The 23,036-nt window shown below is 31.5% G+C and overlaps 2 protein-coding genes across 2 annotated transcripts; both read right to left on the bottom strand.

The window, feature by feature from the left end:
• Positions 1 to 5,300: 5,300 nt before the first annotated feature.
• LOC117915648 (probable E3 ubiquitin-protein ligase LOG2) lies at positions 5,301 to 9,720 on the bottom strand. Its single transcript, XM_034831270.1, has 4 exons — positions 9,604 to 9,720; positions 8,840 to 9,294; positions 6,577 to 7,063; positions 5,301 to 5,899 (listed from the first exon to the last, which is right to left on the bottom strand). The coding sequence occupies exons 2-4, from the start codon at positions 9,283 to 9,285 to the stop codon at positions 5,783 to 5,785; spliced, it is 1,050 nt and encodes a 349-aa protein (XP_034687161.1). The 5' UTR covers positions 9,286 to 9,294; positions 9,604 to 9,720; the 3' UTR covers positions 5,301 to 5,782.
• Positions 9,721 to 19,885: 10,165 nt separating this feature from the next.
• On the bottom strand, positions 19,886 to 22,212 carry LOC117916667 (F-box/kelch-repeat protein At5g60570). The gene is made up of 2 exons (XM_034832805.1): positions 21,912 to 22,212; positions 19,886 to 21,651 (listed from the first exon to the last, which is right to left on the bottom strand). The coding sequence occupies exon 2, from the start codon at positions 21,329 to 21,331 to the stop codon at positions 20,216 to 20,218; it is 1,116 nt and encodes a 371-aa protein (XP_034688696.1). The 5' UTR covers positions 21,332 to 21,651; positions 21,912 to 22,212; the 3' UTR covers positions 19,886 to 20,215.
• Between the last annotated feature and the right edge of the window lie 824 nt (positions 22,213 to 23,036).

Below are 23,036 nucleotides of genomic sequence, written 5' to 3'. Positions count from 1 at the left end.
ATAATAATAATATACCACCCTTTGTAATGATAGGATGCAAAAAAAATTTAGGCCCTGTTTTTTTTTTTTCGAAAAAAAAATTGAAAGCAAAAACTGTTTTTTATTATAAAAAAATAAAAATTTTGGGTACTAGATAACTTATTTTTTAGTTATTTTTAATTATTTTTTTAGAATTGTTTTAAAGAATATTATATAAATATATATAATGATTAAAAATAAAGTTAATGACATAAAATTTAATTTTAAAATATTAAAAATAGATTAAAAACAATTTTAGGTTTCTAAACATATTTTTGTTTTATAAAATTTTAGAGAACAATTCTAAAAAATTGTTTTTAAAAATTATTTTTTTAGAACTATTTTAAAAAATAATTACAGATATTACCCTAAACTTTTAGAGAAGAAGAAAGTTGCTGCAAAGAGTTTGTCTAGATTTCATCTTGACAAATGTGCACTCAAGAGGTTGAAGAAGAGACAAGGTATTGGATAAGGATGAAAATATCAAATTTTATTGATATCTTAGGGATTAAATATATAGATATATCAATGAACAATGAAAATTTTGAAAAATATTGATGGGATTAAAATTAATTAAAATTTATTAAAATATTAGAAAAAATAAAAGAAAAACATAAAAGAAGACCATAGTACATATATTAAAATTGTTTGACTAAATAAAATCACATGGTATGATAAAATTTGTAAAGATCATACCAGTTTCAACGCACATTTGATATTAAAATAATAATTAATTTAATTTAATTATATTCAATAATAAAAAAAAGGATGATATGGGCATGCTTTTTTTAAAATGTTTATATTTTTATATTTAATCGATGTAGAAGAAGATATTAAAAAAAATTTGTTACAAATATTATTATGATTTGTAGTTTTCATATCCTTAATAATCAAATAAATGAAATTTAAAAATAAAATTTTCGAAATAATTTATTTATTACAAATTTAATTTAATATTTTATTTTTTTCTCATGGATATTTTTATACATCAGCATATATATATATATATATATATATATATGCATGGATGATGCTGTTTTTATAATACAATATTTTTTAATATTAGGTATATATACAGTCATTTTTAAAATTTTCACTTCTAAACAATAAATTTATGGTATAAAAGTTGAAATTGATATATTTATTTGTCTTTTTTTTTATGACTTTTATTTAATAATGATTTCAATTAAATTGTTTAAATCAAAATGTATTCTCATAACTCAATGTATCAAATTATTCAATGTTTGAAAATGAACTTTATTTATTAATTTTAAATAATATTAATAATTCGTATTGTATTTTTAAATTATGTTGTTCCTAATGGAATGACTTTTTTAATACAAATTTTAAAATCTCATTTTGTTTATTGATAATTATTATTATTTGTATTGAGAAATTAAATGTCATATAGGTGAAGGAAATAAGAAGAGATAACACTTCAAAAGGTAATTAATTATTATGAAGATTTGATGAAATAATTTAAGTTAGATTTGAGAATTATATATATTTATATTATTAAATAAAAAGTAATTTCAGATAAATAATTTATTTTAAATAATTTATAAATAATATATAAAATGACATAATATACCAAAAATTCAATTAAGAATATGATATTAATCAATAATTGCTTTATCTTTTAAGGCACGTGAAAGTCGAACTTTTCCATCTTATCATGCCATATAACATCTGATCTTGGTGGGCATGTTACAAAAGAAGTTCAACCTTTACTTGAAACAATACCACTCACACAGATTATTTACTCTATTTCTATTGAAAACCATTATCCCATTCTTTTGAGTTTCAATTCCTTAGTTGGATCCCTTGTTTCATACTAAGCTATCTATTTGATTTAAATGATCATGACATCGAGCTTATAAAGTGGTGGGAACCCTAGATTACCCCGTTCCATGACCTTGAATCTTGTTGATACATGTTATCTATCCTTAAACTTTCTAGATTTAACGCAACCGAATAATATGATAATAAAAATCATAATAGAGACTAGATCTAGAGATAGAAACTCATACTTATGATATGGATGTTCTCAGATTGAATACACTTTGAAAAAGATGTCAAATCCACAATAATCGTCGTAAATCTCATCTATTCAATGATTTTCCACCTAATCTCTCTTTTCATAAATCTTGACACAAATGAAGGGTGAACTTCTCTTCCTCTCTTGAGGGTGGCTATAGTTCACTCTCAATCTCTCTTTGGAAGATGATGGACAAAATGCTAAAAAAAACTTAAACCCCTAAAGGGATTGTTGGGAAACCTTGAATTGCTCCATTCCCAAGCCTTAGATCATTAGGATGTATGTAATCCTATCTTAGGCTTTCTAAATCTATCACATAACAAAAATAATGACATTCAAAACCAACAATAATACCATACAGTTAGAGAAATGTGTCATACCTATGATCTGGATGTTCATGAATCGATTCTTGTTAGTGTAGAATAATTTAAAATCGTAAAAGATCTTGTACACTCAATCATCTTTCAGCTAATAACTCCACCGTGAGTCTAGGAACTGAGATGGTGGAGATTTGGAAGTTAGGTTGCTCTTTCTTTAAATTAAAGGAAGAGATAAGAAGATTGAAACCCTAATCCCTATGAGGGATATTTATAGGTTTTTTACTAGGCTTAAGTGATTTAAGTCCACCATGGGTTTAGGTCACTTAATCTAGCCTAAAAAGATTGTTAATTAATTAATTAATCCAATAGAACTTCAATTAATCAATTAACCCAATTCAAGGATATTGTTCACTTACCCATGTGCAACCTTGCATAATTACTAAAATGTCTACATGCACACAAATGAACCAAAAACTCATCTAACCCTCATAAATCATGGGGACCACTAAGACTTATAAGATAGTATTGACTCCCTTATAATCCAATTCTGAAGTTGACTCAACATGCTATTACATAGAATCAACTACACTCTAATGTCCTATGTATATTACAATAAGACACTAACTGCTCAGGTCTGTAACCTGCTATCTACCATATATAATTTCCCCATGAACTGGTCATTTGTATTATAACAAGATAAAAGCTATTGGCTTTTCAAGACTACCTTTACAATCCTTAAGTTATAAATCTTCATATTATGTGATCAAATGACGTACTCTAACTCATTAAAAACGTATGTTAAATTCCATTAAAGGAATTAGTACGATTCCACAAATTTTATGATCACAAATCCTTAGGATCACCCAAGATAACACATTATTTCAAAGTCCATGAGATATTATGACGTTTCATTTGAGAATACTTGTTATGACTTGCTTCCATCAATAGTGACCCAATTCATGGGATAATTTATTATCACTTTAGAATTTTACCCATAGATCAAACTTCTGCACAAACTCAATATTCTCTTAAGGTTGAAGAACAATACAAAATAACAACTTGGTGAAGTTATAACTACTCAATAGCTTTATATCATGATTCACTGTATGTTTTGTTAAATGTGCAACTATACATACTAGTGCACTCACCAAGAGAATCTCATCCTAATGGCCAAAACCAGTCATCCCTTGAAGTAAAAGGTGGTACACTACAACCTCAAATAGATTATCTAATTCTACAAATTGACTATGAACAAATCATCTACTTATAAATAACCCATGACTTGAATCTTCTATACAACTCTAAATGCACTCAAGTCATATATAATGCCAGAGATGCTACGTCCAAATGCTCATAAAGTATAATACATGGAATAATGATGGATAAAGTGAAATTGTCCAAATTTATTACATTATGTCATATTTTTAAAGGCTATATCCACAAGTTTGTATAGGATTCTTTGCGGGCTTAAGTGACTTGTGCCCAAATTGGGTTTGAGTCACTTAATCTAACATACTTGAGTTCTAATTAATTAATTAGCTTTAACAGAGAAATCTAGAGATTCTAACACAAACCCCTTCTTAGCGTCCAACACACTAAGGCCCAAACATTTACATGGTGTATGGCCTTTCAAGTCCGAGCACCACAAAATGAGTTTTATTATTATTATTATTATTTCTCTTCCATTTTTTTTCACAATGTCTCACTTCTAAATCATTTCTAAATTCTTATTAATTGTTTTTCAACTATTTTTACAATAAAGTTTTTTTTGTCAAAATTTAGATAAAAATAAGCACTAAAAAATATTTTCTCTTAAGGTTAATTGTTGAGAAGAAAAAAATTAAGACAAAAATGAGGAAGAAGATGGGCATTGAAGAGAAGAATGGGAAGAGTCATTTAGGTATATTGGAAATTTGCATGTGAATATATTAATAAGGTTAATATTTTAAAGTGGATATGTAAATAAGTAGGATGTAAAGAGAAATTTGATAAATGTAAAAAGAAATTTGGTAGATTCAAATATAATTTCCTTACTATAGGTCTTAATATTAGGATAAAATTACCACCTTAGCCTTAATAAATCTCATCTTACCCTTAACCCTTATGGTACAACCCAATTTCTCAATTGTTCACTCAAATAATTATGCACATGAAATTGATAACTCAAGCATGGGCCACCATGACCCATCAAATAACAGGGTCTATCTTTACTCCACTAAAGAAAATTAATCACACTATTATATTTAATGTAAATTAATTCAAATCAATTAATTAATAAAAGCATTGTCCTTGACCTACTATGTCACTGCACATGCAAACTAATATCTTAATTTGATTAGAATTTTATTATTCATCAATTAAATTATATTTTAATTCAAAAATTCACTTTCTATGATCATTTTATATTTCCATATCTTGCTCGAGAAGATATGACTATTCCCATAAGAGATATTATGATGCCTCTATTAAATGTTCATCTCCAAGTTAATGAGGATATATGATTACTTTAGAATTTAAATCATTTACGACTCAAAGTGACCACCAACCTAGTTACTAGCTTAATGACCTCTCAAGATTGTGAACACATGCAACATTATAGTTATGAAATTATGCATCTCCACTCGATAACATATATGACATGAATCTCCATAAGTCATATTCAATGTGCAACATATGCATCCATCCACCCCTGATATCCCATTTTCATGGAAGGTGATCGAATCGTTGTGAACACGCTTCATCAAGCCCGAAGACCCATACATCTATACACAAGAAAATTGAACTAAATAATCAATTTCATGTGTTCACACTAATGTACTCGTTTGGTCCCTAAAAGAACTGGGATGTCTGTCTGAAATTTTATTTTTCTGATAAATCGTTTTTAAAAAAAAATAAATTAAGAAAAAAAAAACATGATACATTACAAATAAGGAAGGTGCTACTGACCCTGGGGCAAGGAGATTTTACAAATGGGACATAATTCTTTAGAGTGAAATTTACACCTTCAATGCCTAACAAGTAAAAAAAAAAACACTTTATAGCAGAAATTAATAATTTCTGGAAAATATACAGTCGTTTTCTCCTCACATTTTGAGGCAGATGGGTAGAGTGTTAGAACTTCAGTTTCCTTAAAAATCCCAGAGACAATCAGAAGGAAACACCATGAATCAACATGCTTACAGTGGAATTTCTTTCCTGCAGCAAAATTATTTCCAAAGCAAACATGATTTTCTGTATGTATTGGAAGTATCTAACTCTCACTATTTCCAGTGCAACATCCACATTAGAAGCATTGCATTAGAACCAAAGCAAGGCCTCCAAACCTTCATGCTGCATCTTTACCTCTAGTCTATAGACATATTGTTGAGAAGTCCTATGAGACCATCCTAGCAACATCATATGGTCCTCACACGTCAGATTTGTTGTTTACCTTGATCTCCAGGAGCTGCTCAACTGGTTGTCGGCAAATAGGACATCGGTTCATCTGGAACCTCAAAACCTTGGCACACCCACCACACATACACTGCACCAATAGTCCAAACAAAATCCAACCAACCCATAATTAGACACAAGAAACTAAAATGTTCAACAATTTAAGCTTTAAAATCTAAGTATGAGATTGATAAGATTTAACGCAAATGAAATACATAAACTTCAAGAAATACTTCCTCCTGAGGTGTGGATGAGATTAGCTGACTGGATCATGATTCTCATCCAAATCTGTTTTCTTCAGTTTTAATGTGTATGTATGTAGGTTGAACCAACCCATCCATGGAGCACAGGACTTAATAAACTGAGGTGGAGCTCCCAAGCGTTCATATCCAACTTAAAACAGCAATTTTTGATAAGTAATCCTTGACCAATAAACTTAATCTGATGGAGCATATTATTATGGGAAAACTCTGGGTATACTACCAGTACGCCAATCTAAGTCAACTGGAACCTATTTCATTACTTTGTGTTCTAAAATTAAACATTTATCCAATGATCTTCAAATCCCAGCTGTTGGTAATAGTTGCTAATTGAGGCACGCACATTCTGACCAGGATACAAAAGACACTAAAGGCATGCTGTCAGTCTGACAGCCTTGTTTTAATCAGTGGAATGACTGCCTATTGACTCCTTTTCCAGTCAACACAGAAGAGAAAAAAAATTAGCAGACAGGGGGAAAATAAAGGAAGAAATAGAATTATTATATACCATGTGTCTGCAAGGGAGGACAGTTGTGTCTCTTGGTTCTGACAAGCAGATGACACACTCTTTCCCAGGATCAGTACCATCAGCATTGTCATCAACAGAATTCCCAATCCCAAAAATCTCCTGCAGCTCGTATCTCATCCCCTCTGCCCACAGTATCTGTTTCACAACCCGCACTTGTTGTACACCTTTCTCCTTCTCAAACACAGCCTGGGTGATCTGAGAATTCCCAGTCAGAGTTCCTTCTGATTGACTATGGTCCAATGGGTATGCCCCAGCCTTCACCAGGAGAGGACAAACTTTGATATCACTCTCCTGCATTAACTCTGTTTCCTCAAACATTGAGAAGTCAATCCCAGTTCCAGAAGGTTGTTTGAACTTCTGATCAAGACCTTGCTGGAAAGATACCGTCACAGGTTCAATCACACCTTCCTTCACTGCAATCAGGTCACCGCTAATGCCTTCTTTGCCAAAAAATACAACTGTGATGCTGCATGCAGGAAAGAGGGAAAAGGAGTGTTAAGATGGAACTCTATCAATAATAGGTAACATGATCCAACCAGGTTCGCCAAATAGCTTCTCTAAATAGATGCACGCCATAAATATCTCTTGCTTTCCAAAAGTTACAATTCATGCCACTTTGTCAGACAAGATGTTTGGCAAAACATTCCAGAAAATGAAGCATTTTCTTATATATTAAAGATGGAAAAACATAGGTAGATAGAAGAATCAGTACAGCTTAGTGTAGCAAATGTTGGATATTTGTGGGGGAGGAGAAAAAATGTGGTCACAATTTCTCCAAAGGCTGTTGACCCCCTGTGTACATAGGGTGCAGCCCCTTTTCTTAGGTGTCTTTTAATAGACTTTCTGTTTGCCTACCAAACGTTGTTGAGCTTGTCCAATAGGATCACTTCATGCATCTTCTATGCCACACCATAGCAAGCATCCTTCACAGATAAAAGCATAAAGAAAGCCAATTGCAACTAGGCTTTCTGCAGCCATAGACTGCAGGGTAGAAATATGAAGCAATTTATTCTTTCAGCCATTGGTATCTCATGCAACAAGGTGTGCCTTCATGTTTTCTTTTCCTTCTTAAAATAAAAAAGTCACAGCAATTATGAAATCTTTCCTATGGTATAACAAACCTGATCCTTTTTTACATTAAACAAGACTCACTCTAGGAATTGCCAATGGAAATGTTACATTTTATTCAAAGCAGGGTGATGATGTCAAAGTCAGATATGACCAACAAAATCATTCATCGAAACATCTTAAAATAAGATTAATCAGAAACACGACCAAGACACAATTCAAAACTATGAATAGTTGATTCTTATGCCAAAAATTACTTTATATAATTTCATTTTTGGAATATTCTGATATATGAAACTTCAGATTATTATAATCTGAGATCACAATGGAACACAAAAGCATTGTGAAGACAACGTAATCTCCAGTTCAGAGAAAAATGCAAAAATAGGGGTGTCCTTGCCAAACTTCCACCAAAGATACATCATATAGTAAAAGGTTCAGTTTCAGCCCCAGTTATCAACGGGCAAGGATTTTGAGTTCAATATTTCATGCTAAAAAATTCAATTGTAACCCCAATTACTAAATATAAGTGATGTCCTCATGTATTCTGCAAATTTCATACTAAACAAGTAACTTCTTGTGTGAACCTAATGGAGAGTTTACTTCCTCTGGGAATAAACTTTTGGACTCTGTGCATACATAACAAGATGAACGGCTAAAAGCAAGAGATGAAAATTAATCATTGTCAACTAATAAACACAACAATCATTGTCAATGGCACCAAACATTCCGCCACCCAACCCCGACCTCCAACCTATACCCATTGGCCATCAGCATGATTATATGCATTTCAAACAACAATGAAGCACTCCGGAAAAATATTTTTTTTATCTATGATTCTATATATTAATATGCTAAAATATTACCACAACACTACCAAACATCCAGAGTTGAAGTTCAGGAAATTGTATAAAATGAAACATGTATAACCTAATTATTGCAACTCTAGTATTCAAACCAAATTCCATACCAGTTTCTTCTGCAAGCAATAGGTCATAATTCACATTTGATACATTTCAAGGCAGTGTGCATCAAACTCTTTATGTCCAATTCAACCTCTAAGATTGATAGTAGAGGATATGGAAACTTTAAATTCCTAAACAATTGCAAGTTTTCTTTTCCTTTCCCATGAATTCCTCCCAACCAAACAGACCATCAGGGAGACAAAATGTACCTTCCAGCTGCAGTAGCATCAAAAGTGAAAGCAACCAGAAACTTCCCCGGATTCTCTTCATCTGGTTCAACTCTCAATGTTTCTTTTTTAATATTCACATCGTTTCGAATAGTAATTGCCTTCTGATGCTCAACATAAGGGGCAGGTGGGGGCGGAGCCACCCCGCAAGGTTGGTGCCCACCAACCCAATTTGGGATTGCACCGCCAGCGCGACGAAGGCGGGTGTACGAACCCGATAACGGTACCGGCACAGGAGGGTAGTGACTATTGTAATTATAGTAGTAAGGTTGATTAGGGTTAGGGTACGCTGATGTGTAAGCTGTGGCAGCGGCAAAAACGTATCTGTTTGCAGTAATTTCAGGTTGGGGTGATAGCTGAGGCGGCAGAGCTGGGTGGTTGCGGTGGCTCCGTTGGTGTCGCCGGCGACTGCTTCCCGTGTTTCCCATTTCTTTACTCTGTGGAAAAATATCAGTCCAGTGGAACAAAAAATTTTAAAAATTTATAATAAGGGATAATAATAACAACAAAACCTTTAAACCCTGATTCTCCCACGGCTGGCTACTGAGAAAACCGCGAAAAGAAAAGAAGCAAGGATTGACTTGGCTCACTTGAATCAAAAGGAGATTCTTTTTTTTTTTTTGGAACGGAATTCCAATCCCAAATGGAAAAAAGTCCAAGAATGCAGAATCCATCTTCTTCAATTTTCTTGCATTTTCTCAGCAACCAAACATGATAGGAACTAAGAAAAAGCATAAGATTCGCACCTTGGGAATGGATTGTGCGGATGGTGGGGTTAGCAGTTGCGATCTGTTTGGAAACCCAGAAAGAAGAGAGCTTTAGAGAGACAAAGGTACTAAAAGTGCAGTGGTTAGGAATTGGGGATGAAGTACAGAGACAAGTGACGTCAGGTAGAGAGCAGCCTCTGACAGCTTAATGCCATGTCATGTCCTATTGCTGGATCTGTCTTTTCACACGTGGCAGGTGACATGGTGCGTTTAAAGATTCTACCCTTTGCTTTCTTGCCACCTCATTTCCACCTCGCGGATATTGGCATCCCACAACCTTCTTTTTAAGAAATTTAAGCATTATTGGAAAACGCTGAAACCACCCATCTTTTCTGCATTTCTTTTAAATAAATAAACAAATATATAATTTAATTGATTCATTGCCTTGTTGATACTTAAAATAATGACATGATAATCTCGTATCAACGATTTTATCTTTATTCCTCAGTGATTATGTCATACTACCATATCATAAAAAATAGCATTATTATATTCTCAAAATATTGTTAAAGAAGATAATAGTGTTAGCATGCTTTTTTTAAAAAAAAAAATAATTAAAAATTTAGGGAGAATTATGTTTTTAACCCGACTAGGCTTGGTAACTAAACTAAGGTCCTCCTTTTACCCGTAATTAAACTCAAAACCCAATGAAAAAGTAGAAATTGAGATAAATAATATTACCTTTAAATAATCTCTAAAATATCATTAACTATTAAATAAAAAACTAGTTCACCCTATCTTTATCCTTCTCTTTTTTAATTATTTTATCATTCTCTCACATTTTTATCAGTGGATTAAGTTGAATCATTTCCCAATAATTTTTCTCCATTAAATTAAATATAAAAGATAAATGATTAAAAATTATTATTGCAAATGCATTTTTGAAGTAAATAACTTTTAAATACCTCATCAAATATTATTATTTTTTTCAAACTTACATAATATATAATAAATGTTATTTTTTATTTCAAACTTATATTATTTCTTATATATATTAAACAAATTTTAAACACCTCATAAAATATTAGTATTCTTTATTTGTTCTAACTTGCAAATTAGACATCAAATATTTTTTTTTCAAACTTATATAATATATATAATAAATAATTTTTAAATACCTTGGCAAATTTTTTTTTGTTTCTTACTTACAAAATAATAAATATGTTGTATATTATTTATCATATATATTAAATAATTTTTAAATACCTCATAAAATATTATTATTATTCTTATTATTTCTAACTTGCAAATTAGACACATGATGTTTATTATTTCTCATATTATTTTGGAAATAATATAAACGCTCACATGCATATATATAATATTAATCAAGAAGACAATATTTCTAGTAATGGGCATAATTAAAGTCTTCAAGATATTCAAAAAATTTTAATTCCAAAATTACCTAATTGCTTTCCACACTAATCCTAAATATTTTTAAATAAATATTTAAATATTAAAAACTATTAAAATAAATATTTTCTTATTAAAGCGATTTTTTAAAAGTAATAAAATAAAAATCATAAAATCTTCAAACCTCTCATTACAATAAATATTTTTAATTTAAAAACTAATTTCATAATTTAAATTAATGATTTAAAAAAAATAAAAATGTTACAAAAATAATTTTTGTTTATTTTAATTCCATTTAAATATAATTTTTAATCTCTATTGATAACAATGTGTAGACCCCTGTTGGGGTGAGGACCGGGGAGAGTGGATGTGGCTTTTTTTTTTGGGGGGGGGGACCCTCTCTAGGCATGAATCCCGGCTGCACGTGGCATGTAGCAGCAGGGAGGATGTCTGCCCATGCTTGCTGATGGGTGAACAGTAGAGCTGGTAATGGCTTGCCAAAGAAGATGGAAATTCAGTTTCCTGGGGGGGGGGATATTTTCGAGAATGAGATAAGGGCATCCAGTTATATACAGAGAAGAGGAGAGAGAAAGCTTACCAGTAAAGAAGGAAGAGCAGAGGAAGGTCGCGTTCCGAACTTTCAGGTAAATTTATCTTGAACCTGGTATGTGTCCGTTTGTTAATGTCTTGCTTCATTTTCTACTGATCTATGGATACAGTTATTGCTTGTTGTGGACATTAAGGGCCACAGGTATGATTTTTAATGGAACATGTTTTGTCATTCTGGAATACCCTGTTCTAGTTCCTTTTGATGCTCACATTCTTTTCTTCTGTAAATGACTGCATATTTCTTTTGGGATTGGATGACTGAATAAATATTTTATGGATTTTCTTTTTCCTCCCATCAACTTGTCATCCGTCCATTCTCATGCAAACAAGGTCCCATGCATGACACCACACTCACCACACTCCATTTCTTTTCATCCTCATAGCCATCACTTTCAACGTCATCCATGCTCACCATCTCCAGCTTGACCCATGAAACCATTTGCAAAACCCACCACCTATCATACCCATCACCATTCTCATCCATTTTATTCATACCCATTTTCCACACGTGCATGGCTACCCAAACCCCCTCCAAAGCCATTACTAAAGTCTCAAAGTTCGCCCTTCCACGTGCATGGGGACTGTACATGTATGTCGCCACCCTCCACTCCCTTCACATCTTTCTCCATCCTTCCCATTTCTCATTCGCAAGCTTTCTCTCTTTACACCACATGCCATCTCCAACCCGTTTTCTTCACTCACTAAACCCATAAGATCTCGCCACTCTTCATCTCTCATTCCATTTATGCCAATCTATGTTTTTCATTTCTTGATACCTATTCCACTAACCTCCCAACATCCATGCCATTCATGAATAACACCACCGAACCCATGTTTCTCTCACTAACCCGCTTGCCATATCCATTAACCCACCCATTTCATACCCTCTTACCTACACCGTTCTCACTTCCATTCCCTACTCATCTCAATACCCATTAACCCATTCCACCAATGGAAACTCCATGCGCATGGTACCACGTGAGAATGGTGGATAGGTAAGAAGGTGGCTGCGTTGTGGAGTGGAGTTTGTTTTTTTTTCATGAATAAAAATAGGTTTGTGGTGCTCTCGGTGGGTTTGTTTGAGACTTGCATGAAAAGTGGGTTTTGGATGACATTATTGTAATATGAAGGGTAGTCTAGTGGCATTCTTTAGTATATTGGCAGCATAGGGAATGGGTTGATTTCCACTTTGGGCACGTGGGGAAGTCTTGCAAATGAAGACCATCCCAAGCCTTTTCTTTCACTATTTCTTCATATTTTAATATTAGGACAATTTTCTAACATTTCAAATTTTCAAAATTTCTTGTTTTTTTTAATTAATTTAATTTTTCAAAATACCGTTCTCAAATAATCTTTCAAAAAATCTTACGTCCAAATTTAATTTTCAATCCCAAAATTTCCATTATTCAATTTCATTTGTTTAAATATTATGTTTGTTAATTATTAATATTATTTCGTATGTATTTATTTGTCCTCTTTTAAAAATCTTATTCATTAAAGCCCAATTCTTCAAAAATTCAATATCCTAATTTAATTTTCAATCCCAAAAATTCCACTATTCATTCTTGTTCTTTTAAATATTATTTTCGCTAATTAGTATTATTATCTCATATTTATTTATTTATTTAAAGCCCAATTCTTCAAAAATTCAATGTCCTAATTTAATTTTCAATCCCAAAAATTCCACTATTTATTCTTGTTCTTTAAAATATTATTTTCGCTAATTAGTATTATTATCCCATATTTATTTATTTATTTAAAGCCCAATTCTTCAAAAATCCAACATCCTAAATTTAATTTTCAATATTGAAATTTCTACTATTCAATTTCACTCGTTTAAATATTATGATTGTTAATTATTATTATTATTTCGTATGTATCTATTTATCATCTTTTAAAAATCTCATCCATTAAAGTCTAATTCTAATTCTTCAAAAATCTAACGTCCAAATTTAATTTTCAATCTCAAAATTTCCGATATTCATTTTTTATTCGTTTAAATATTATTTTCGTTAATTAGCATTATTATTCCATATTTATTTATTTATTCCAATCATAAAAGTTTAATTCTTCAGAACTCGACTTCCAAATTTAATTTCCAGTCTCAAAAACTCCACCATTCATATCCCGCTATTTAATGATTATTCTTGTTATTAATGTTATCCCATCCATTTATTTATTCAGTTATTCATATATCAAAGATTTCATCTCTAAATAATTTCTTAAATTTTCAATCTCTAAGTTTAATCTCCAATCTCTAAAAATTCCGTCTTTCGCAATTATTTACCTGGTCTTTATTATTTCGTCATCGTTATTATTCTATTCATTTACTTATTCACTCATCCACTTATTTAAAATCCCCTCTCTAAATAATTCTTCAAATTTCCAAATTTCTAAATTCAACTTCCAATTTCCAAAATTTCCGTCTTCGTGATTATTTATCCAATTATTATTATTTTCGTTATTTTACTCATTTATTTATTCAGTTGTTCGTTCATTTAAAATTCCATCCCTAAGTAATTCATCAAATGTCCAATCCCTAAGTCCAATTTCCAATTTTTGAAACCCCTAACTTCCGCAAGTATTTATCCAATCATTATTACTTCGTCATCATTATTTCATTCATTTATTTATTCACTTATTCATTTATTTAAAATTCCATCTTTAAATAGTTCCTCAAATTTCTGATTTCCAAATGTAGTTCTCTGAAATTCCATTTCTCTAATTTTAGAACTTAATTTTCAGTTTCCTATGCTCCAATTCTCATATTTATCTCATTACTTATTATTATCATTATCACTATTATTTTATTCATTATTTCTAAAAATTCTGCCTTCGAATGATTTCCAAGATTTCCAATTTTTATAATTCAATTTCCATAGTTTCTGCTTCTCAAATAACTTTCAATTCTAATTTCTTTCAAAATTTAATTTCCAAGGTCCCAATTTTCGTAATTTAATTTTTTTTAAATCCCGAACTCTCAAATCATTTTCAAAATTCCAATATCTTTCAAATTTAATTTCTATAATTCTCATTCTCACATTTAATTTCTAAAAGTCTGATATTCAAATAAACTCTAAAACTCCAATTTTCAAATAATCTTCGAGACTCCAATTTTTCAAATAAATTTTAAAAATCCGATTTTCTCTCAAATAGTTTTAATTCCATTCTGGTTTTCAAACAATCTTCTACTCCTCTTCATTTTAATAAGCATGAATGAGTTTTTCATAATTTTGGAACAATAGAATATATGATATTAATTCATGCAAAATAATGGGTTGTGGTGAGGGCCCTACATAAGTGATTTTATGATTGATTGATTGATTGATTTGATTATCACACATGATTGATTCATTCTGCTCTGTGACATGCATGAGATTATTCTTTTAATTGTGTACTAACCCTATTTCTTGATAGTGCATTAATCGATCGATGCCAAGGTATGCCCCGTTCTCACTTCGGACGATTCTTTATTGAGTGTTTTGATTCTCTCACGTGCATGATCATTCTGAGTATTCATTGATTTCCACTTCAATTGCCACTACAACTTCATTTTATTAGTAGAGACCCGACTTTAAGAACTTAGAGGGGTGTTACGGTCTTTACCGTACCTTCCCGATAAGTAACCTGACCCCCAAACTCAATCCGGTTTTTTTTCGTAGACCATCTTTTCCAAAATAAGGAGTCACACTTAGAGTTTTTCTTTCTTATTTTGTTTACCCTTTAAAAATAAAATAAAAATAAGTAGCGACTCCTGGTCATTTTCTTAACCAATAAAAATCATTTTTCGAAATAAAAATCGAGCTTACCATCGAGTGGAAGCGCATGAGCTAAAATACGGGGTCCACACAATGAAATTATGTTTATAAAAACAAAATAGTAAAAATATATATTTCATTTAGTTTACTTATAATGAACAATTCAAACATGATTGATTTTAATTTTATTTCTTATGTATTAATTTTTGTAGGGAAGGTGTTAATGGCATAATTTGGTAAAAAAAAATCCTATCAATAATCGTCTTAATGTTAAATTCAAGTTGTTTAAAAATCATACAAAACCTATTAAGAGTCTTGTACATCATTGTATACTTGACATATTTCCCTTATATAATTAATGTAATACTCTTGTATAGTGACACATATTTCATATCCTTCCTAAATTATGTGTCCATGCAGGTGTGTTAACTATGTTTTCAATGGTTTGGTTGGAAAAATGGTGGATGACTTAGGGTAAAAAAAATTTTCCCGAATATCATTATTGAGGAAATATTGGAATTTTCATGTGAAAGTTAAATAAAGTACATGACATAGGTATACGACCCTTGGGTGACAAGAAAAATAAAGGAGTTATTCAAAATCAATTGAAATCTTTTATAAAGGATGGTCTTGTACACTTAGTATATTTCCATTGTACAATTAGTGTAATACCCTCGTACAGTAGCACAAATTTCATATCCCTTATAAGTTATGTGTCCATATAGTGTGTTCAATCATATTTTCAATGGTTTAGTTGAGAAAATGGTGGATGATTTATGATGAAATTTTGTTTCCTAAATATCATTACTAGGAAAAATATTGGGCATGTGTGTTTAATCATATTTCCAATGGTTTAATTGAGAAAATGGTGGAGAACTTAGGATCAAATTTTTTTTTTCAGAGGAAAGTATTGAAATTTCCATGTGTGTTTAATCATATTTCCAATGGTTTAGTTGAGAAAATGATAGATGACTTAGGATCATTTTTTTTCCCCCAAATATCATTATTGGGAAAGTTATTGGAATTTCCATATGAGAATTAAATAAAGTGCATAACATATGTGTACAATTCGTGGATGATAAGAAAAATAAAAAAATGGTTTAGAATCAATTGAAATCTTTCATAAAGAGTAGTCTTGTACACCCTTATACACTTAGTACATTTTCCTTGTACAGTTAGTGTAATACCATTGTACAATGACACAATAAATGAATAAATAAAATTTAATTCTTTTTATTAATTTCATATAAAAAAAATAGTAGTAAACAAGGTTTTCATTTTTTAATTAAATGTATTTTCAAAAAGAGAAAATATAAAAATAAAAATTATTTTTAAAAATAAAAATAAAAAATAAAAAATAAAAACTAGAAAAATATTTTTAAATCAAACTCAAGCATAATCTACATAAATTTTAACTACTTGTTTTCATCTAAAATGAGTAAATATACCTTTCAACCTTTTTATATAAGAAAAATTCAATTTCTACTAGGTATATATATACACTTTTAAAATTAGATCATACGAAAACATTTTAATTAGGTATCTAAAATAAAAACTATCCATCCATTATTTTTCTTTTTTTTCTTTTTTTATTTTAATAAATTTTCAATTAATTCAAATCATTAAAAAAATCCTTAGTAAATAAATTTGCAACATTTCATATAACTTATTATTAAAAGTCATGTTTAAAAAGTTACTAAAATAAGAAAGAAAGAAGATTAAAAAAAATTAAACTTTTTATTTTATAATAGTAAAAAAAAAAACTTTAAAATACTTTTTAGTATAAAAGAAAAGAAAATAGTGAATATATTTATTTTAAATAGTGTTTTAATCATTAAATTATTTACTTCTAAAATGTAAAATATAATTTTATTTATTTAAATTAATATTTTTAAAAAAAGTATTTTCCAAAATAGTATTTGAATCATTAGTATAATTTTTGTTTATTTATAATTTAAAACTAGAAAATAATATTGAATTTTCAATTATTTATGAAAGAGTTTAAAAAATATATTGAAAATTTTAAAAATGGTTAAATAAAAGAGAATTTGCTAATAATGGCATGTGAAGAGTGGTAAAATAAAGACAAAAATGAGTTAAAGGGTATTTTTATCAATTATTATTTCATATCCTTATAATCAATTATGGGTAGTTGGAAGACCTTAACTTAATTATCAAATGTAAGTGGGTTGAAAACACAATTCTTCCAAAAATCTAATGTTTTTTACAAAAATAATTAAAAAAAACTTTAAATATCTCAAATTTTAAAATAATTTTTAAGAATATAAAATAAATTTATACTATTTGTATAAGAATTTTTTACTTTTTATATAAAAAATATTATTTTAAAAAACAATATCCTACACCTCATACATAATTCTGAAATTTCAAAATCAAATTGAAGATCTAAATGGAATTTTACAAATCACCTAAAATAAAGCAAAATTCAAAAAACATGAGAAAGTAAACAAATTAAAACAGAAAAAAAAAAAAAAAATCATTAAGCATGATCTTAGACCATAAAACTAGATTTCTATAGTTACGATTTCTAATAATAAATCCTTTCTAAAGTTGAAAGGATGTTGGGCATGACCCCAGCTCAGAGAAGGAGACAGTGGGTCATTGGCGTAGCTTTGGGGGCACTAGACAAAATAAATGGAAAGAGGTAGGAGTCAAGTTTTCAACCTTTTTATTTTTTTTCTTTTTTAAAATTTTTTTGGAAACTCTTTCTGAGGCCATGGATGAGAATAAGATTGGCCTGAAGCAGGAAATTGCGTGAGGAACACACAAAACCCAACAAAGGAAAAGTCCTCACTCTTCACAACTCGGACCCAAGAAGCTGCTATCACTTGCTCTATTTTCCTTTAACTAACATCACGTGTCCCCGTCTTTGTCCTCGTTTTTGTTTTGTTTTTATTTCTATCAATCTTCCCTCTCTCTTTCGAGCCTTTACTTAAAAAAAAGATGGACAAGTCAATGAATGCGCGTTTGAGTTAGACATCAAACAAACCAAGGGATAAGCAAAGGTGTTAGGCCGTCATCCAAAAAGGAAGTTGAGAAAGAAACGCAAAGTCCACAGATAACCTCTCAAAAGATCACCATCGGAGGGGTTTCCTGTTAGGTTTTCAAATGATGAATTTCCTAGAATCATTGTATGCTTTATGAGTAATTTCGACTATATACAAAAACAATCTGTATCCAGCCATATCCAGCCATACCCAGCCATATATCGTTTGGAAATGATAAGTTCATTTAGCACGATTCATAACCCTTTTCCCTGTGATTAACAATCATATCTCATGGGACAAAGGTGAAAATGAAGTGAGAATCAACAAATTCAACCTACGTTTTGGTTGATGTCTTGGGAAAATCAATCAAACTACCAAAGGTGCATGAATGACTGACCCCTATGAGCAGCCAAATTGGACTCGTTTCAAATAGTATCCAAAAAGAATGCACTCTTTCCAAATGCAAGCATATAATCCAAAATTTGTTGGAAATTATTTTAAAGAACTTAGACGTAGTCATTTTTGCAGGCACTGTCGGATGCCTTTGAAAAGGAATATTAATAATTCCCAAATCCAAAATGGTGACCAAGGATAAGGCATTTAAGTACATTGAAAGAGAATGTCATTATTCAATAATACAGAGCTAAGATTGCAGATAAAGTGGATTTGCATCCATTTATGAAACTGCGAATCCGATCCATGATGAGCTAATAGAGAAGTATGACAGCATTTGAGTTGCTAAGAATGAAAAGAAGTCAGTGGAATTTGGAATAATAATCCGGAACATATGCATAGGGTAGGATTACAACACCTCTCAGAATAATACTCAGAGAGGAGAATCATGCTCACCAGGGTTCCCAATACCACCAAGAAGACAAACTAAAAAAAAAATCATTTTGCACTTTGATGACCTGAGAAGAGCCAGTACAACAATCTTGCAGGATTAAAAAAAATAAAAGGCAGGAGAGAAGATCAGCATCAATATAAAAATAATAAATACACATCCATCCAACTAACTTAGGCTGTTTTTGCCCCTGGAAACTACCACTGGGAATGAGGATGACAAGTGCCTCTTTTCCACCAGATTTAACCTGAGATTTACCATTCAAGCATCTATACCAATGTAAGCAAAAGTCTGACTAGCCTAAATGAATTTAAGAACTCCCCAAAGGATGTGCATTTTGGACTCAGGACTTTACCAAGCACTAGATGAGTTCTTTACCCACCTGAAGCCACAAACGACAATATAAATGCCACAACCTACTAGAATGTATGGAATATCAAAGCTTTTACACCGGATCTGTGCCTTGTAGAGGCCTAGAAATTAATTTCTTGCAGAGGGGAAAAATGTTTAATCCACTAGTAAAATGAATGAACGGTTGTGACAAGATGAAGCTTAGAGCACAAAGTCTGAAGCCGCAAAATTCATAGTAGTCATTGTTCTATTTCCAAGCACCAACAGTAAGGAGCATGAAGTCACTGGAACAAACTATGAAAATGGAAAGGACAGTAAACAATAAACAAAGAATGAACTTCAAAACATGAAACAATAAAGCTTTTCAATTTATTCGTATGAAAAGTTTGGATGTGGATCTGAAACATCACTTGAAAAATAAGATAAGAGAGCAGACCATTGCCAGAGTGACCTCTTGACAGAAAAGAGACTTGCAGGGTCATGGAAATAAGGAACACATCCAAATACAGTAATGTTAAAAGAAAAGGAACAAGTTCTCAGCTTGAGAGAGGCTGTCTCAACAATATCTATTCTAGTCAATCAGATAAATGAGCAGGAAGCAACCTAAAAGGCCAGGCAAGATGGCAGATACCTGTTCCTCCTGTTGAGTCAATCTAAAGACCGAATTCTTAACAACCCATGACAGCACAGTTGTAGACGAAAACCCCCACATGTTCCTTCACACCAATAACCTTCCAATCCAATGTGCCATCCTTGACCCCTGACTTTGGATGCCAAGAGTTCAGCACAACAGCTTCACCTTCTGGTCCCCTTTGCCCACCCACAACCAGAAGTTGCTCCCCACATGCCTTGAAAGCCAGGCCCCAACCATTTGACAAATCAGCCCTGACTGGAAGCCTTCCCAACACATCCCATGTGTTCTTCTCCTTGTCATACTTCTTCACCATGTTTGTTAAATACTCAACTGCATATAACTGGTTATCCACAACTGCCACAAGAGGAGGTGCCTGAGCAGCTCTATTGACATTTGGATACATTCCCTCTATTTTCCTCCATTCCCTAGTCTTAAGATCAAACTCCTCTCCACAAGTTAATGAATCAGTAGGACTTGTCATCCCGCCAATCACATAGAATTTCCCATCCATGAAAAAACCAGAGCACAATCTGCGAGGGGAGTGCATGTTGGGTAACATTTCCCATCTACCCGACGAAGAGTCATATAATTCTGCTGATTTCAAGACATTCCCGCTCTTATCACTTCCACCTGCAACAATAGCTATGGAACCAAGGCTACTTGACCCAAACAAACAACGAGGGAGATTCATTCCTTGACATTTGATCCAATTGCCTCTAACTAAACTATACTTCCAAATCGCAAAATCATAAAATTCACGGCCAAAGACCAGCAATTCACTGCCCACAGCTAATGACTCCTTATCTGCATGGTTGAAACACTCATCACAGGGGATTTTGGGCAATTTCATCCATTTCTTTCTCATGGCATCAAATGCCTCCCATCCCCTCAGGTCACAAACCAAATACACCCAATGCTCCGCAATTCCTAAGACCTTCCGCTCTCCATATAAATTCCCACTTTTGATCAACTTATTAAACCTTGTGTTGAGGCATGATAATGAAGCATAATCAGATCTACAAGCCAAAGCTAGACATTTCAACGCCACATCATCACAAAGACCAGGGAGAAGAGAACCATTTGTTTCTATTTGACCACATCCATCATAGACTCGTCTCTTCGACCTCATATTTGAGAGATTAGTTTCCATTTCTTCTTTCCCCAAAAAATAATCCTAGCAAGATTTATTTTTCATATATAAATGATGTAACAGTTTCTTCAATCTAAAGCTCTCTGAGAACATATTAACAGATCTTTACCATGCTCCGAGAAAATTATACCAATTTTGCAAACAAACAACAAGCTGAAGGGACATCATTGACGCTATGCCGCAACTCTCGCTCACGTTCCCAATAGTCGGAGGAAAGGTTCAGATATTTGCAGGCCAACATTCTCCATCTATTTATTTTATCCATCAATCGACCAAATCAATCATATAAATCCATATCCGTATCGTGCTCAGCATCGAACCTATTACAATGAGAAATATATAACGAAATAAGCGCAAATTTTTGTATTCACAAAGCCATCGAATTCATCGTCCAATCTCCGGAGAAATTTCTGAATTCCAGAAATTCAACCTCCGGAGAAATTAACGACTGTTTCCAACCAATCCGTACAGAGTTATTTAAAAAGACTAATGCCAGAATATGAGCTGAGCATATATTCAAACAAAAATCAACGAGAAATCAGATCAAACTTGCAGAGTTATTGTTCGATCCAAATCTAACCTCTAGCAAGACGTTCGGATCCCAATCAGACGGAGGTAATTGGTCGGATCTCGCCGTCGAAAAATGGAGGATACCGGAGAGAGAATTAATGACGGATAGAAGTCGCCGGATAAAATTGATGAGAAGAAGAAACTTTCAGGTGCATACCGGCAACTATAGAGGATTGATCGGATCTCAGCTATCGAATTTCAGGAGAATACGCCAGAAAACTTTTCCCGTCGAACATGTCGCCGGAGTCCGGTGAACGAGAGAGAAAGAGAGGGGAAGAGAGAGATAAAAGAAGCTGACTGACTCGAGGGGCGTTGGATTGGAAACCGAAATTAGAAAAAAAATGGTGGTTCTTTGCACCAATACCCCTGAAATTTGTAATATTCTTCTTCTGCCCCCTACTTTCTTATGTATTTTGCTGAAGTGGTCCTCAGCGGTAGAAAAGGGCGCAGATCTGCAGAGCATTTTGGAAGTTGGCTCTCAAAAAGAGAGTTTCCAGTAATACTTCAATTGTCAGAAAATGGAAAAATGAAAGGGATTGAAACAAAAAAAGCTAAAAAAGGAAAAATAAAATTATTTACTATTTGGCAACCGTTTACAAAACAGTTATGAAAAAATAATTTCTAAAAACAGTTTTTGAAAACTATTCTATAATATTATATAAAACAAAATATATTTGAAAATTTGAAATATTTTTAATCTATTTTTAATTTTTTTTATATATCTATAGCTTTATTTTTATAATTAATTTTTAAAACAACTTTCAAGTGAATAAAACTAAAACACGCCCTCTAGAAACACTCGATTTATTTTTCGGTCTTGAAAATAAAAAAACAAAAAATAGTTTTTTATTATCAAAGTGTTTTCTATTTTTTTTGGAAAGCAAAAACAATTCTTGAAAAAGTTGTCAAATAGACCTAAAACATTATCAACTGTAACTTTAAAAAAAAAAAACACCTTGTCAACTATAAAAAAATTTCTTTATTTTTTTAATTTCATTATTTAGAAATTTAAAATTTTAATACATGGACTAAAAGAGCTTATATTAATATTTTAATATATAATTTGATATTAAATTTATTTTATAATTTATTTTATTTGAATTTCATTTAATAAAAATGGGTAAATATTTTTAGA

This window comes from Vitis riparia, chromosome 6, assembly GCF_004353265.1.
Source record: "Vitis riparia cultivar Riparia Gloire de Montpellier isolate 1030 chromosome 6, EGFV_Vit.rip_1.0, whole genome shotgun sequence".
NCBI classification, from domain to species: Eukaryota; Viridiplantae; Streptophyta; class Magnoliopsida; order Vitales; family Vitaceae; genus Vitis; species Vitis riparia.
The sequence above is the reverse complement of the archived record's forward strand: the minus strand, read 5'-3'. Positions and strand labels throughout refer to the sequence as shown.